This window comes from Puma concolor, chromosome B3 (genome assembly GCF_028749965.1).
Source record: "Puma concolor isolate L17-30 chromosome B3, mPumCon1.1.hap2, whole genome shotgun sequence".
NCBI lineage: Eukaryota > Metazoa > Chordata > Mammalia > Carnivora > Felidae > Puma > Puma concolor.
The window spans coordinates 38,456,297-38,474,689 of record NC_141672.1 but is presented as its reverse complement, the minus strand read 5'-3'; the positions used below and the strand labels follow the sequence as shown (position 1 = coordinate 38,474,689).

The window sequence follows — 18,393 nt, the reverse complement described above, 5'->3', positions numbered from 1 at the left end:
CCCAAATGTAGTCTCCAATTGATTTAATATGGTTAGGTACAGTACATAGTCCTCACAAGCAATAAAACATTGTCTCATTTTAGCAAAAGCATAATGGAACGGTAGCAAAGGAAAAGAGTAAGGACTACAAGAAATTATTGGCCATGAAGAACAATATTATCAGATCTGTTATCTTTTACTTATTTATTTACTTATTTTAGAGAGAGAGAGGGACAGAGAGTGAGCAGGGGAGGGTAAGAGAGAGGGAGATAGAATCTGAAGCAGGCTTCAGGCTCTGAGCTGTCAGCACCGAGCCTGATGCGGGCTCAAACTCACAAATGCCGCGAGGTCATGACCTGAGCTAAAGTTGGACGCTTAACCAACTGAGCCACCCAGGCGCCACTGGACCTGTTATCTTTTAATTGTTGCTATTAATTTTATTGAAATAAATCATACATTTTTATTTAAATATAGCAAAAAATTTTTAATGTAAAAATTAATGTAAATAGCAATAAACATCCATTTTATTTATTTATTTTTTTTTTAGGTTTCATTTCTCTGAGCTTTTATTTTTTTATTTTTTTTCAATATATGAAATTTATTGTCAAATTGGTTTCCATACAACACCCAGTGCTCATCCCAAAAGGTGTCCTCCTCAATGCCCTTCACCCACTTTCCCCTCCCTCCCACCCCCCATCAACCCTCAGTTTATTCTCAGTTTTTAAGAGTCTCTTATGCTTTGGCTCTCTCCCACTCTAATCTCTTTCTTTTTCCTTCCCCTCTCCCATGGGTTTCTGTTAAGTTTCTCAGGATCCACATAAGAGTGAAAACATATGGTATCTGTCTTTCTCTGTATGGCTTATTTCACTTAGCATCACACTCTCCAGTTCCATCCACGTTGCTACAAAGGGCCATATTTCGTTCTTTCTCATTGCCCTATAGTACTCCATTGTGTATATAAACCACAATTTCTTTATCCATTCATCAGTTGATGGACATTTAGGCTCTTTCCATAATTTGGCTATTGTTGAGAGTGCTGCTATAAACATTGGGGTACAAGTGCCCCTATGCATCAGTACTCCTGTATCCCTTGGGTAAATTCCTAGCAGTGTTATTGCTGGGTCATATGGTAGGTCTATTTTTAATTTTCTGGAACCTCCACACTGTTTTCCAGAGTGGCTCCACCAATTTGCATTCCCACCAGCAGTGCAAGAGGGTTCCTGTTTCTCCACATCCTTGCCAGCATCTATAGTCTCCTGATTTGTTCATTTTGGCCACTCTGACTGGCATGAGGTGGTATCTAAGTGTGGTTTTGATTTGTATTTCCCTGATGAGAAGCGACGTTGAGCATCTTTTCATGTGCCTGTTGGCCATCCGGATGTCTTCTTTAGAGAAGTGTCTATTCATATTTTCTGCCCATTTCTTCACTGGGTTATTTGTTTTTCGGGTGTGGAGTTTGGTGAGCTCTTTATAGATTTTGGATACTAGCCCTTTGTCCAATATGTCATTTGCAAATATCTTTTCCCATTCTGTTGGTTGCCTTTTAGTTTTGTTGGTTGTTTCCTTTGCTGTGCAGAAGCTTTTTATCTTCATAAGGTCCCAATAGTTCATTTTTGATTTTAATTCCCTTGCCTTTGGGGATGTGTCGAGTAAGAGATTGCTACGGCTGAGGTCAGAGAGGTCTTTTCCTGCTTTCTCCTCTAGGGTTTTGATGGTTTCCTGTCTCACATTCAGGTCCTTTATCCATTTTGAGTTTTTTTTTTTTTTTGTGAATGGTGTGAGAAAGTGGTCTAGTTTCAACCTTCTGCATGTTGCTGTCCAGTTCTCCCAGCACCATTTGTTAAAGAGACTGTCTTTTTTCCATTGGATGTTCTTTCCTGCTTTGTCAAAGATTAGTTGGCCATACGTTTGTGGGTCTAGTTCTGGGGTTTCTATTCTATTCCATTGGTCTATGTGTCTGTTTTTGTGCCATAATAAACATCCATTTTAAATGATAGTTACAAAATGTTCAGTATAGCACTTTTTAACATTCTAGTATAAATTGCTGAAGGTATAAACAGGCAAGGAGCCAAAATAGATGATTAAGATGATGAGATGATAAGAGATCCAACTTAAAATTATTTGCAGAGGTGGTTTTAAAGGTCTTGTTCTATCTTTTTACAATCCCAGGTGATTTTTTTGATATGAGAGAATTTGAAATCTAATGCGATTGTGACAAAGAATACATTCTGATGAAAGCAACAACTTTCTCTTTGGATCTGAACTATTAAAAAAAACCTGGTTTTATATTTAAAAATTATTTTGCATGTAAGAGCTCTTTAAATCTCTGTGGGAAAAGGAAACAAATGATGTTGGGGAAGAGGACAGGATATTGTCTTACTTACTCAATTCTTATTGGCTCCCAGCCTATGTGTAGTTATGTGCAATTACAAGACACAAGAATCTTCAGAGTAGCATTGTTTTTAATTTTTTTTAACGTTTATTTATTTTTGAGAGAGAGAGAGAGAGAGAGAGCATGAGTGGGGGAGGGCAGAGAGAGAGAGGGAGACACAGAATCTGAAGCAGGCTCCAGGCTCTGAGCTATCAGCACAGAGCCCGATGCAGGGGCTCAAACTCACGAACCATGAGATTATGGCCTGAGCTGAAGTTGGACACTTAACCGACCTAGCCACCCAGGCGCCCTGTTTTTAATGTTTAATTATTCATTTTGAGAGAGAGCGAGTGACAGAGAGAGAGGGCATGCAATTGGGGGAGGGGCAGAGAGAGGCGGGGAGAGAGAATTCCAAGCAGGCTCCACACTGTTAATGCCCTGGGCTTGAACTCACTAACCGTGAGATCAAGACCCAAGCCAAAACCAAGAGTCAGACGCTTAACTGACAGAGCCACCCAGGCACCCTCAGAGTAGCATTGTTATAGCAAAAAATTAGCGGCAATCTGAAAGTCCATTACTGGAATAATAGTTAAGTAAACTGTGATAGATTTATATAATTGTACCATACAGCACTATAAAATAATAAAGCAGATCCATTCAGTCAAATATGTCTTGAGTCCCTACTAAATCTAGGTGCTGGGAATAAAGCACAGAATATAGTAGATATGGTCCCTGCCTTCATGGAGCTTCAATGCTAGTGAGGAAAGAATATAAAAAGCAAACAAGTAAGATCATTTCAGTGCTATGAACAATATACTACAAGATAATGTGATAAAACCATACAGGAGATGGGGATTCCATTAGATAATATGACCAGGGAAAGCTTCACTGAGAGGATGCTATTTAAGCCGAGATGTGAATATTGAGGGAGGCAGAGGGAGTGTTCCAGTCAAGGGAGGTGGCAGTGGCGAAGTTTGTGATGCTTGGTTAGAGAAATAGGCAGTTGTGATTGGAATAGAGTTAAATTCTTTTTTTAATGTTTATTTTTGAGAGAGACCGAGAGCGAGTGGGGGAGGGGCAGAGAGAGAGAGGTTGAGAGGGAGACACAAGATCCGAAGCAGGCTCCAGGCTCTGAACCGTCAGCACAGACCTGACCTAGGCCGGAATCAGACACTTAACCAGCTGAGACACCCAGGTGCCCCTGGAATAGAGTTTTAAGTCAGAGTGAGGTAGGGGCCATAGGGCCTTGAAGACATTCTTAAGGTGTTTGGATTTAATTTCAGTTACAGATCTTCCTCCACTTCACACGGGTTTATGTCCTGGTAAACCCATTGTGAAGTTGAAAATACCTAAGTCAAAATGCATTTAATACTCCTAATCCACTGAACACAGTTTAGCCTAGCCTACCCTCAATGTGCTCAGAACATGTTAGTCTACAGTTGGGCAAAATCATCCAACACAAAGCCTATGTTATAATAAAGTGTTGAATATCTCATGTAATACACTGATTACTGTACTGAAAGTGAAAACCAGAATGGTTGTATGGGTGCCGAATGGTTACGAGTGAATCGGTTGTTTGCCCACGTAACCACGTGGCTGGCTGGGAGCTGTGGCTCGCTGCCACTGCCCAGCATCACAAGAGTATTGTACCACATATCGCTAGCTCAGAAAAGATCGGAATGCAAAATTCCATATACAGTTTCTAGTGAAGAAGTATCACTTTTGCACCGTCATAAAGTTGAGAAGTGGTAAGTAAAACCATCATAAGAAACCATCTGAATGACATTCAAGAATAACCTCATGTTTTCTAATAGAACTTATGAAATATTTTTTAAAATGCCTTTCTGCTGTAAGCATTATTGAATTTTAGAAATGTTCTAGTGAACATTTATGTTCGGCTTTATTTTTAAAAAATATTTATAACGATACGGTGCTCTACAGTTTTAAAATGTTTTATATTACAAGGGTCTTATTTTCAGAAATACAGCTTAAATCTTCAGGGTTCATACCAGGTTCATGCTTGTAATAAAGTAGTTTCACCTTATGCAGCATTCTCTTCTGTTTGTTTTAGTTCTGAATGAGATTCTTAGACTTTCTTCTTTCTTTTTTTTTTTTTTTTTTTTTTTTGACTTGTTACTTTAACATGTATTGGTTAAAAAATAAATAAATAAAGGGGGAGGGGGAAGTTTTCAACATCATTTCAGGATAACTATTTCCTGGTATAAAAAGACATTGTTCTCAAACAATAACTTTCTAAAAAAAAAATACATCATGCAAAGTTTTAAAAAGTTTCACTGAATGTTTCAAAACTCTGGGAACAGATTGTGTAGTAACCATTTTGACCAGTTTTTGCCGAAGAAACACAAAACCTTGCAAGTCAACTCAAAGGCAGGCTTTGTGGCAAAGGCCTGCTGACCACAGCCCAGACTTTTCTTTTTTTCATTTACACATCCATCCCCATGGCTAGCAACATTTGTTCAACGAGTTACAGAATTCCTGAGGTTATTAGTGTCTACCTGTCTCCCTCTACTTTTATTTTTTAGCAAAGAACTATGTTTAGGGTGATTACGATTCAGAACTATTTGAAGAGTATGTTGAATTAGGTAATACTTAGCAGTCACTTTAAACCTTGTAATTCAAATCAATGTTATTACTCTCGTAAAGCAATTAACTCATTGTTTCTTTTTGGAGAAACTTGTAACTTTCTTAAAGGAGTATATACAAACTTTTTGTGGACAGGACAAGATATGCTCCCTCAACTCTATTTCCTCAACAAAAACGGACTAAAATTCTTTTTTTTCCATTAAATTTCAGTATTCTAATACAAACAATAGAAATATTCCTTTTGTTTTTACTCGGTCTACAACAGTTTAATAATTTTTTTTTTTTAACGTTTATTTATTTTTGAGACAGAGACAGAGCATGAACGGGGGAGGGGCAGAGAGAGAGGGAGACACAGAATTGGAAGCAGGCTCGAGGCTCTGGGCCATCATCAGCCCAGAGCCCGACGCAGGGCTCGAACTCACGGACCGTGAGATCGTGACCTGAGCTGAAGTTGGACGCTCAACCGACTGAGCCACCCAGGCGCCCCTACAACAGTTTAATAAACTTCTAATGTTGAAAGGGATTTTAGAGTCTAACCTCTTCATTTAATATGTGAGGAAATTGTGTCTCACAGAAGACAGAGCTAGTGCCTAAAGGTATAGCAGATTAGAGTCAGAGTCCAAAATCAAATCAAAACAGAACTTCTGGTCTTCTGATTTCTTCATCTGTAACATACTGGCTTGAATGTATTTCTTTTATTCAGCATAACCTGTTTTGTCACTGTGTGTTTAGGAGAAAACAGACACGGGATGGGAACATGAAAGCCAATACCAGTTTGGCACTAGCATCTTCATGCAGAATGGAATTCATGCACAAAGACTTTCACAAGAATGGACAAAAGAATTCTGTAAAGTGTCAAGGTCAGGACTGGAAAAAAACCACTGCTTGCAAGCCCAGAATCTGAAACCAGCTTTATAATAGACATTAACATTAACATATGATGACATGGAATACCTTAAAGCCCCCAAAGGCAGAAGTCTACAATCTTTCCTTCTGACTTCTAAAAGCGCCTCATGGAACAGTCACCCAAGTTTCACTGGAATGAGTTTCAGGTGAATGGTGTACATGAAACGCCTGCACGTGCAGATCTGCAATAGCCAGTAACATGTTTGAGGCCTAACTGTAAGGTAAAATATAAGACAATATGGTCATTATGTCTTTTTCAGATAGGACACCCCCACCCCCACCCCATGAAGCAGTCAAGAGCCTTTTGAACAATAATGCTGAATCAGGAAAATTAGGTGGTCATGGGTGTATCGGGGATTACCTCACACATGGGGAACATATCTTGGTGTCTGTGATTCTACTAGCAAACACCCTTCCCACACTCACCTCAGAGTTTTCATAACTCAAGCGGTTGGGGTTCATCAGATGTGTGATAGGTTCTGACCTCTCAATCCATTGAAGAAACATCACAGTCTCAGTATGGTGGGTTAAGAATTACGCTGAAGAACACCAGTGTTATTCCCAGAGTGACTGGAAAGCCCAGAGTGAGTCCCCTGGGAGCTAGTCCTCGCTGTAGAATGCAGAAAGCCTACTTGTAGCTGGTCTGCAGCCTCTTCCTTATCCTCGTGACCTGTTCCCTCATGGTCTGTTAGCGGGTTTCTGGGTATGTCATTAGTTTGTTTTACTTCCCTCTAGTGAGGGTTTGGAAGGTGAGGGGAGTAGTATAACTTCATATTCAAAGTCCTAACTCACTGGGGTCTCCTCCTCTAACTGCATCTATGGAAGTCATGATCTCATGTCACCAAAATCAAGGCCTTGGGCTTCTTGATATAAAATCCAAGATTAATATATGAAAATTTTCCTCTTATTTTTCCTCTTAATAGATAAACAAGACTTAAAGCAAAACACATTAGCCTTTTCATTTATCACAGATTAAAAAAAAAAAAAAAAGAAAAAGTATCTATCAAACAATAGTTTTGATTACCTTCAAGCTGGGTGTAATTTCATCCCTGAGCTAAGTGAGTAATAAATACTGCAGCTCTTCTACTGGTAAAGAAAGGCAACACTTCATTGTTTATACGAATTTCTTATTAAACATTTTAACAAACTTTTCAACTTTATATCCTGCTACTCTCTTCCAGGTACCTGACCACCTGCAGTGCATTTGTTTGCTAACCATGTCTAACACACTCCCATTTTTGTGCCTTGGTTCTACTCATTTCTTCTGCCAAAGATGTATCCTTTGCCCCACCACAGTGCTCTTAGCGCATCCAAATTTTCATGCACTTGGAACTGTTCAACACTGCATCATGAAGTTATAGTCTGCCTGCCTGAGGAAGTAATTAAGATTGCACATAATCACAGGCATACCTCATTGCATTGCATTTCACAGATATTGCGGGGATTGGGTTTTGTTTTTTAGAAATTGAAGTTTTGTGGCAATCCTGTGTCGAACCAATCAGTGCCATTTTTCCGGCAGCATTTGCTCACTTTGTGTGTGTGTCACACGTTAGTAATTCTTGCAGTATTTTAAACTCTTTCCTTATGATGATCAGTGATTACAGACTCATTGAAAGCTCAGATGATGGTTAGCATTTTTTAGCAATAAAGTATTTTTTAAATTAAGATATGTCAATTGGGGTGTTTTTTTCCTAGATGTAATGCTATTGCACACTTAACAGACTACAGTATAGACATGACTTTTATATGCACTTCTTGGTAAAACAAAAAATTGATTTGACTCCCTTTACTGTGATACTCACTTTATCCCGGTGATCTGAAACCAAACCCACAATATATGAGGTATGCCTGTATCTGCTAATAATATTATAGATTTATGAATTTGGTATGGAGTTGCTGTATATGAGCTCTAAGATCCTATATAGATCTAAAATGTTTTATAATTCTATAATCCCCTTAACATATGTAATGTGGGAAAATGTAGATGATTTTTAGGAAAGAGAAAAAATATTTCAGATGTAAATGCTGTATTTGGGTTTATAATTCATTAATGTTACTTATAAATTATGCTATATATTTAGACATTATATGTTAATTTTAAAAATTTACAGCTTGTGTCCATAAATGAATTTTGGGAATATACTGCCAAGGGAAACGTTTTTAAAATATTTATTTTGTAACACTATTTGAAACATTTTGCAGAGTGGAAAATGTTGAAGGAGTATTAGTTCAGTTTTTTATGTTCACTATTTCAAGGCTGTTATCATAGTACTTCAATGAGAAATAACCAAAAGTAACACTATCCATTAAAATGAGTTTGGCGAATTTCATCCCTAAATCAACCCAGATAAAAAGAGGGGCAAAGTAATATTCTCAAGATTACACTTCTATAGCTTATTAACTGGGAACAGATGTTATACCCTCATTTATACAGAACACTTTTGGCAGATTCGCTTTTAGTTTTTTTAGTGTTTATTTATTTTTGAGAGAAAGCATGCACACGATCAAGCAGGAGAGGGGCAGAGAGAGAGGGAGATAGAGAGTCCCAAGCAAGCTCTGTGCTGTCAGTGCAGAGCCCAAGGAGGGGACGAAGGGCTCAAACTCAGGAACAGTGAGATCATGATCAGAGCTGAAACCAAGAGTTGGACACTCAACTGACTGAGCCACCCAGGAACCCCTTTAAAAAAATTTTTTTACCATTTATTTATTTTTGAGACAGAGTGTGGGTGCGCACATGTGTGTGTAAGTGGGGGAGGGGCAGAGAGAGAGGGAGAGAATAAAATTTGCTTTTAAAGAAATAATACCTTGGGGCACCTGGGTGGCTCAGTAGGTTAAGTATCCCACTTCAGCTTCGGTCATGATCTCCTGGTTCGTAAGTTTGAGCCCCTGCATCAGGCTCCTCTGCACTGAGAAGGCAGAGCCTGCTTGGGATATTCTCTCCCTCTCTGCCCCTGCCCCACTCACACACTCTTTCTCTCAAAATAAATAGACTTTTAAAAAGATAAATAATAATTTGGACATAAATCACATTCTATAAAACAGGGCACTGAAGTAATTACAGGCAAAACATTTCAAGAATCTAAATTATCCTTTAAATATTTGCATGAAAAGTGATAAAATTCCTACCAGATAAATTGGAAGCATTTATTTACAAGCTAAAGTTTTAAAACAACTAAAACAAGTAAAAAGTAAACTATTACATCATTTTTTTACTTTTTTAGATCATTAATCTCTTTGAGAACCTGTTGGAAGTTGTAGAATTTTTCCCCCAGAAAAATGTACATACTATATAGCCTGTCTGTGGATTGAGTATTCATTCAACGTATGTTAATCAAATGCCTGCTGTCCCAGGGACCCAGAAGTAAATAGAGGCACAGGCTATTTTTTGTTCATGGAGCTTATATCATAGAACATTTGAAGCCAATAATACATAAGCAAGAGAATCCCAGGTTTCGATATATGCTATAATGCGATTTCAGTTAAGAGAACCCCTAATACAGGACAAAGGAAAAACCTCAAATCTGAAGAGGTAATAATACTATTGTGTTTTGTTTTGTTTTGTTTTTTTAATTTTAAGTTTTTTATTTTGAGAGAGAGAGCAAGCAGGGTAAGGGCAGAGTGTGAAGAGAGAGAGAATCCCAAGCAAACTGCTCACTGTCAGCACAGAGCCTGATGCAGGGCTCAAACTCACAAACTGTGAGATCATGACCTGAGCTGAAACCAAGAGTCGGCGCTTAACTGACTGAGCCACCCAGGTGCCCCTGTGGTAATTTTTTTAAAAAGTATCCATTTTATATCTCCTAAGAAAAGGTCATTATGTAACAAAAACTTTGAAAACATGTATTAAATCAAATACTGCAAATAGCATAATAGGTAAGGTAAGTGTATGAAATTTTAAAACCTGAGATAATGGGCTTGGTGACATAAACCTAACAACGTTGTAGACATCATGATATAATTGGTTAGTATGGGTCACAAAGCAATTTCACAATTCATTTGGCTTTCAGAAAATGGGGGGAACCTCCTAAAATACAAACATATTCTGTCATATCCTGTTGCTTGCAGTGCTAGGGGCTGGGCTGTTTTAAATGGTGGAAAATGCACCAAGACTGCGGGTGCATGGGTGGCTCATTTGGTTAGGCTTCCGACTTTGGCTCAGGTCATGATCTCACAGCTTGTGGGTTCAAGCCCCGCATCGGGCTTTGTGCTGACAGCTCAGAGCCTGGAGCCTGCTTCGGATTTAGTGTCTCCCTCTCTCTCTGCCCCTCCCCAACTTGCACTTGCGCTCTCTCTCTCTCTCAAAAATAAATAAACATTTAAAAAAAATGCACCAAGACTAAAGATGATGAAAGGAAAAAGACAAATTTATAGAATACCTGCTAGTTGAAATTAACAAATTAGTGTTTATTTCTGGAAACATTTTTTTTTTAATGTTTCTTCTATTTTTCTTTGAATTCTCCCTCCTGTCTTATAAGCAGGGCATGCTTTGTTTATAAAGATGTGTAGTGGGCTTAAAAATGGAGAGTTTTCTAAAATGTCCTTTACAGTTAGCGTGTTAAAATTTATTTTTATTGTGCTATTTGCAGCTTATGTAACCACAATTAAAATTTAAGTGTGTAAAGAGGTTTTTTTTTTTTTCTTTTTAACTTAAGTACACTATAGAAGAAACTGGAAGAACATGACCAAAATCTGACAAAATATCCTGCATGGTACCATCCACTATGTCCGGTTACAGTACTCTTCTCAAAATATTGCTTGTTCCCTTTCCAAAAAAATCTCTTTAGCAGACAAAAACTCCCTTCAGAAAAACTAATTCAACTTTTAAGTTGAATTTTAAAAATTGGTCCTTACTCATGTCCAAATTAAACAGATTTTTAAATCTAGTGAAAACCTTGTTAACAAGAATGAAATTGTTTTGCTAATAAAAAATGTTTGCAGGAGCGCCTGGGTGGCTCAGTCGGTTGAGCGTCCGACTTCAGCTCAGGTCACGCGGTCCACGAGTTTGAGCCCCGCATCGGGCTCTGGGCTGATGGCTCAGAGCCTGGAGCCTGCTTCCAATTCTGTGTCTCCCTCTCTCTCTGCCCCTCCCCCGTTCATGCTGTGTCTCTGTCTCAAAAATAAATAAACGTTAAAAAAAAAAAAGTTTGCAGTATAAAATTATGTGATCATATATTCAAAATTAAAACATTCTAGTATTTACTCCTCCTTAGGGAATATTTTATGAAAATTTTCTTTTAAATTATACTCCTATCACTGAATTTTTGTTGCGTTTGAAAAACACATTTACTAAAGATTATAAAGGAAGCTAGTAAATAAAAATAATTATACAAATCTACTGTAGTCACATTGTTTTACATTAGGTCTTCTAATGAGTTTCTGGCAGACCTAGGTTTTGCAATTGACATATCACAGCATTTTAAAGTTACAAAATGAAATGTCCATATGTTAATTCAGCTTGAAAAAATACCTATTCCTGGGGTACCTGGGTGGCTCAGCTGGTTAAGCGTCCAACTCTTGGTTTCCACTCCTGTCATGATCTCCTGGTCGTGAGATCAAACCCCACGTCCAGCTCTGGGATGACAGACAGCGTGGATCCTGCTTGGGATTCTTTCTTTGCTCCTTGCCAGCTAGCACACACTCACTCTCTCTCTCTCTCTCTCTCAAAATAAATAAACATTAAAACAAAACAAAACAAAAAAACCCTGTTCCTGGAGCGCCTGGGTGGCTCAGTCAGTTAAACCTCCCACCTCAGCTCAGGTCATGATATCACGGTTCATGGGTACGAGCCCTGCATCAGGCTCTGTGCTGACAGCTCAGAGCCTGGAGCCTGCTTCGGACTCTGTGTCTCCCTCTCTCCCTCAGCCCCTCCCCTGCTCTCTCCCTGTCTCTCAAAAATAAACATTAACAAAAACAAAAACCTGTTCCTAATACTGTGTCTAATGCCTGAGACAATGAATTGGCAGTCAACTACCTATAATACCATTGGTCACAGATTCTGCTGAAACATTTTATTCATGTTTCTTAATATTATGAAACTTTTTACTAAAAGTACAATGTCAGAATGATCACAATTGGACCCCAAAGTCAGTTTGAACCCTGAAGAATTTCTTTGATATCTTCCATTACTGAAAACAGAACTCTGGTTTTGAATAAGATGCTTCAGAGGAAAAGCCTGCTAGAATGAAAATCCTAAATATATTTTATAAATATCAGATAATACAGAGAACAAATGCAAAGAAGGTAAACAAAACAAAATACTCTTCAATTCTGAATTTGGCTTTTATTTTAAAATACATTTAGCATGGAGATACCATAGGACAGAAAATAATAAATCACAAAGAAATGGAATATTTTCAAATACCTTTTAAGCTAGATATAAAAATTAATAAGATAGCATAGACCCAAATTATGGGAAATAGTTCCTAAAATTCAATTCATTAAACACATTTTGAAAGAAAAGTTCTTTGCACATTTTCCAACGTACCGATATGTTCCTAAGTGCCTCGGTTTCCTACTAACAGCTAAAGGTCCCAAATTTAGTTGTTTTACTTAAAATTATCATATTCAATGTTGGTAAAAATTACCATGTCCCTAAATTCTCAATCGGAATTATAAAAATATGAGTTCAAATAGTTATGCTGTCCAAAATAGAAACATCTTAAGTGATACTTCTGGATAATCAGACAGATATTGCACTAAAGTCAGTAATTCCATACCTGATGCTCATTTATATGGAAAGTTAATTCTCTTAAGAAAAACTTACTACAAATAAACTTAATGTTAACCTAATTACAATTACACTTCAAAATATAAAGGCACAGACAGAAGAAAGAATAGTTTAATACCCAAATTTTCCACTGTGAAAATAATAAAAATTGAAAAAATAATAGGATCTAAAATACTGATACTTTCAGGTTTTATAATTTACCTTAAGTAGCTAATAAATGGGTATTAAAAGTTAACACTGCTAAATCCAATCCTTTCCAAATAATTTAGAAAAACGGTTTGTTTATAAATTAAGTGTGTGCATTGTCCCATCTATAAATTTCAATTGCATTTCCATTCATTGGAAGTATCTACCTGCAGTATAAACAATCAAGACAATGTACAAAAAATATATCTTGTTCCTAAAACTTACAATGCACAGAAAAATACCTACAAAAATGGAAATACTTATCCATTTAGCTACCCAATAAATTAGTGAGAAAGTTTAACCCATTCCACATTTCTTTCCAAACAAAGGCTAAACAATTGAGGGTGGCTTGCTTCTAGCCCTGTTAGTTTGACATGTATTTTTAAAACATTTGCCTGATTATATGTAACTTAAGATAAAGATAGTATCTTATTTTTGTATCACAGTATACATGGCATTTCTTAATTCAGCAACAGAAAGGCACAATTAACAAGCAATAAAATTCAGTACCTGAATTATTAAACTGATGTCCAGAACAACTGCAAATAAAGTACATTCAACACAGTGTTGAATTACAGAATTGAAAAAAAAAAAAAAAAACAACCTAATTTTTCTGAAAATTTGGTCCATTAAAAATGCCTCCCATGCTCAACATCATGGGTAACATGAAAGGTGACGGCAGTGTAAAAAGAGGCAGTAAAACATTATGTGGTGGCATATGAATTCTGGTCTAGTAATTACGCAATTCAATTAGGAAATGGTTCCCATAGTAAATAAATGTTAAATATATCTGTTAATAACAACGTGCCTGTACTAAATCCAAATATACCGGCACACTGTTTGCATATTATTGATTTTATAATACAGCCCCACAGTTTAAAATAACTTAGGTATATTATTTCATATATAACATACATTAGATACATAATTGTACATTATGTATCTTAATATATATTATATATAACTCGAATTCATAACAGCATAAAACTCTCCAAACATTACATGAACATTCTAAATGGATACTTATCATTTTCTCAGTGTTGAAATAGCTCAGCTCACCTAAAACAATATCTGGATGTGCAATGATAAAATGCACTGACTCTTACGAATTTACTTAAATAATTATTTAAGTTAAATTCCTGCAAAAGCCTAACTCTGATTTGGCTTTTAACTAGGATATATTTTTAGATATCAGTAACTGATACCCTCCTTTCTTATAAACAGTATTTCTGCATCAAGAGATACCAATAAAGAAAAATAGATAAGGAACCAAAAATGTGATAGAGAAACCAACCATTCCATAGGTAATATACCGATAAGGAAGTTCAACTTCCATGTGTTGTCTTGCTTTTCGAATATCATCGCATGGTATACTGAAGATTTTACAGGCTAAAGGAATGGTGATCCTTTTCATTATATCTCTGACTATTAGTACAAATACCATCCCGATGAGGATCCGCAGTATGGCTTTTCCAAACATAGTCACGGTAATGGGGGGCAGAGCTAATGGTAGTATATCCAGAGAAGGATCTAACATTAGACCCACGTTATGGCTAACATGAGATCCACATGCAATTCCAGCACCACTTCCTAGAATCTCAGCTGTGTCTCCTCGGGATGTACTCCAGGTGTCAAGAGTGAAAGAAAAGATCCCCAAGGCTAAATGAAGCCCAATGATGATTAATGGAGCATATTTGTGAGTTTGGTTGAAGTCGTCAATCAGGTCCACAAACGGATAGAAGATAGCTAAGATTAAAATGGTATATAGGAATCCGGCAATAATATCCTGGGAAAAGAGAAAAGTAAAGTTGTTCAGCATAATACTATTTTTGACATTTAAAAACATATATTTCACATTTTAAATGTTAATACAGATTCTTTAGATGTCACATTTTCAAACTTTACTGACCATATAATAAATACTAAACATTTAGTGATAATAAAAAGATTAATTTGATAATAATAATGAAAGTATTATGTTTTGGGGGCGCCTGGGTGGCCCACTCATTTGCGCATCTGACTCTTGACTTTGGTTCAGGCCCGGATCTCATGGTTCATGTGATCAAGCCCTGTGTCGGGCTCTGTGCTGACAGTGCACAGCTTGCTTGGGATTCTCTCTCTCCCTCTCTCTTTACCCCTTGCCTGCTTGTGCTCATGCATGTGCATGCATGCCCTCTCTCTCAAAATAAACATTTAAAAGTTATGTTTTCATAATTCTACCTTTTTATAAACTAACTACATATATGCTATATAAGATTTATATTTAAATCCTTAACAATAAACTCTGCCTAAATTGTGTAGTTTTTTTTAACTTTTTTAAAAAATTATTTATTTTATTTAGGAGAGAGAGTGGGGGCGCCTAGGTGGCTCAGTGGGTTAAGCGTCTGACTTCAGCTCAGGTCACGATCTCACAGTTTGTGAGTTCGAGCCCTGTGTCGGGCTCTGTGCAGACAGCTCAGAGCCTGGAGCCTGCTTCAGATTCTCTGTCTCCCTCTCTCTCTGCCCCTCCCTTGCTCATGCTCTCTCAAAAAATGAATAAACGTTAAAAAAATTTTTTTTTTTTAAAGGAGAGAGAATGCAAGCAGGGCAGGGGCAGAAAGATATGTGGAGAGAGTGAATCCCTAGCAGGCTCTGCACCTGCAGTGTGGAGCCCAATGCAGCGCTGGAAACCCATGAACCATGAGATCATGACTTGAGCAGAAACCAAGAGTCAGACACTTAACCAACTGAGTCATCCAGGTGCCCCATGTGTAGTTTTGATTTCTGGGAAATTACACAGCTGACCCTTAAACAATGTGAGGATTGGGATGGCCACCCCACATACAGTAAAAAACTCATATATAACTTTGACTCCCCCAAAACTCAACTACTAATAGCCTACTACTGACCTGAAGCCTTACCAATAACTAAACATCAACTAACACATATAATTAATGCTATACATGTTATATACTGTATTCTTACAGTAAAGTAAGAGAAATAAAAGAGTAAAGAGAAAGTAGAATAAAGAGAAATAAAAATGTTAAGGAAATCATAAGAGAAAAGACACTCAGTACTATAAAAAATCTGCATATAAGTAGACCCATGCAACTCAAATCCATGTTGTTAAAGGGTCAACTGTAGTTGCCTAATGTTTTTCTGTCTTAAAATTTTTATTAGGTAATAACTGATACATAGAAAAAGATACGTAGAGTGTATATGAAGTTATAAAATTCATATCTAGGAAATCACTGCTGCAAAAAAGATAATAATATTACCAGTACTTTGAATCTTTTGTATGCTGTCTCCCAACTCTATCATTCTGTATCCTCCACAAAGGCAATTATAAACCTGAGTTTTGGCTGAATAAATACAGTAAAACCTTGGGTTGTGAATAACTTGTTCTGCAAGTGTTCAAACATTTCTAATAAATTTTAATTTGATAAACTAGTGATGTCCTGCAATACAAGTAGTACATGATGCCGAATGTCACATGATCATAACTGAGCCAATGGTTCTTGAAATTCGCTTTGATATACGAGTGCTTCAGATTACAAGCATGTTTCTGGAACAAATTATGCTCACAAACCAAGGTTCTACTGCACTTGTTAAAAGCTTTCATCACATATCTCCAAACAAACAAAAAATGACCTAGTTTTGCTTCTTTCTGAGCTTATAAAAATGTTATATAGTGCACAGTTCAAGATTCATTCCTTATATGTAGTTGTAGGTCATTCACTTTCCCAACTGTGTAATACTTGGCTGTGTGATTATACAGTTTACTTATTCATTCTTCCACTGGTGGTCATTTAAGTTGTTCATAGGTTTTGCATTAGTTTATTGGCTATGGTTGAGCTTGAGTGCTTTCTTAATTAGTATCTCTTCTTAAACCAACCAGGAATATTATAACCAGTGCAACCATTTTTTTTGTTTCAATGTTGCCTGGTGTGGGCAAGAGTTTCCTAGAAACAGAATGGCAGAATCATAGGGTATGTGCATGTTCCATTTTATAAGATTAAAAATTTCCAAAATGTTCGTAAAAATTTACATCCCATCAGTTCTGCATTTCTTGATTAAATTGCATTTTCCTGATTTTTTTTATAAGATTATGAGTTATTCCTTTTCTCTGTAATGTATATTTGTGTCTTTCTGTAACCATTCTTTTAGATTTTTTTTTCTTGTTTTACATGATTTTTTTCATAGGTATTCATATATAAATCCTTTATCAATAAAATCTCTTATCAATAACATGTTCTATAAACATCTTTTTTGGATTTTGTAGCTTGCCTTTTCATTTTCTTTATGGCACCTTTTAGTGAAGAGAAGTTCTAAATTTAATGTAGTCATATTTATCATTGTATCTTGTTTAAGAAAGCCCTCTCTGCCACAAAATCATAAAGGTATACTATTCAAAAAGTTTTTAAGTTTGCCTTCTACATTTAAGACTTCAGTATATCCTCAAACTCTTGCCATTGTCCTCATTGTGCAGAAGTTCAATGACTTTGTCATGGATCAGTGAAGTTAACAGTACAATGCACTGTTCTAAACTATGTAAAATTCTAAATCAGAATACTGTGGAATAGAAGAAGGGCTGAAGGTACAGACAATTCCTAAAGAGAGTAAGAACTGAATGTGCAGCTAAAAATTTTGAAGAATTTAAGTTCTTTAACCACCACCTTCCTGGGAAGCGTATCACATTGTAGACACTCAAATATTTATTGGACGAATAAATGAATCCCTTACATGAATCTATTCTAACAAAATCTACTAAATTACTTGTAAGTGAATCTTTACTCTGTTTTTCAACAATTACATTACAGGCATCATTAAAAAAACATTTTGGGGCGCCTGGGTGGCGCAGTCGGTTAAGCGTCCGACTTCAGCCAGGTCACAATCTCGCGGTCCGTGAGTTCGAGCCCCGCGTCAGACTCTGGGCTGATGGCTCGGAGCCTGGAGCCTGTTTCCGATTCTGTGTCTCCCTCTCTCTCTGCCCCTCCCCCGTTCATGCTCTGTCTCTCTCTGTCCCAAAAATAAAAAAAAAAAAAAAAAAAAAAAGTTGAAAAAAAAACATTTTAAAAATTTATTTCTATATAGAACAAGTTTTTCCTGATATTTTCCAATTCTAAAAATATGAAATGAGATTATTTAAAAGCAATTGTGTTCTCTTTATAGAAGTGACTGCTTTCATAGTAGGTCGAAGAAAAATATAAGCAATTAACAAAATGTTTATCAAATTGTGAACTAAAGCAATATCACTTGTGTATTCAAACTTCTTAGAAGGCATATAAAGCATTTCATATCTGGCTTCTGCCTATCCTAACACTTCAATGCCAGGGGCCCCTGGCTGGCTCAGGCAGTAGAGCATATGACTCCTGATCTCGGAGTTCTAAGTTCGAGCCCCACAATGGGTATAGAGATTACTTAATAAAAAGAATCTTAAACACAAAACGCTTCAATGCCAGGTCCCATAATGAATTTTAGACTATTTCTCTCATCTTGGAATTATCTTTCCTCCTCTATTTTAGGAAAACCATTACATATCCTTTGAGATTCTGCTCAGGCACCTCTCTTCTCCATAAACTTTCTCTTCTCCTACCCCATAATAAGGAATTCCCTCCTCTTTACCTCCATAGCATCTGCT

At 36.8% G+C, this 18,393-nt stretch overlaps 2 protein-coding genes across 4 annotated transcripts in view; one reads left to right on the top strand and one right to left on the bottom strand.

Annotated features, from left to right (window-relative positions):
• LOC147579914 (uncharacterized) overlaps positions 1 to 18,393 on the top strand; it is a 149,294-nt gene that overhangs the window by 31,044 nt on the left and 99,857 nt on the right. The window contains exons 2-3 of one of the 3 annotated variants that reach the window (XR_015252315.1): positions 5,658 to 6,081; positions 7,042 to 10,481. The gene's annotated coding sequence lies outside the window, so the exon portion shown is untranslated. Of the gene's footprint in view, positions 1 to 5,657 lie in introns of those variants that run through there. The other 2 variants (XR_015252313.1, XR_015252312.1) reach the window with 2 other exon arrangements.
• Positions 12,121 to 18,393, bottom strand: part of SGPP1 (sphingosine-1-phosphate phosphatase 1) — a 36,156-nt gene continuing 29,883 nt past the window's right edge. Inside the window, exon 3 of the mRNA XM_025919337.2 lies at positions 12,121 to 14,559. Coding sequence (XP_025775122.2) covers positions 14,008 to 14,559 — 552 coding nt within the window. The 3' untranslated portion in view covers positions 12,121 to 14,007. The remainder of the gene's footprint in view (positions 14,560 to 18,393) is intronic.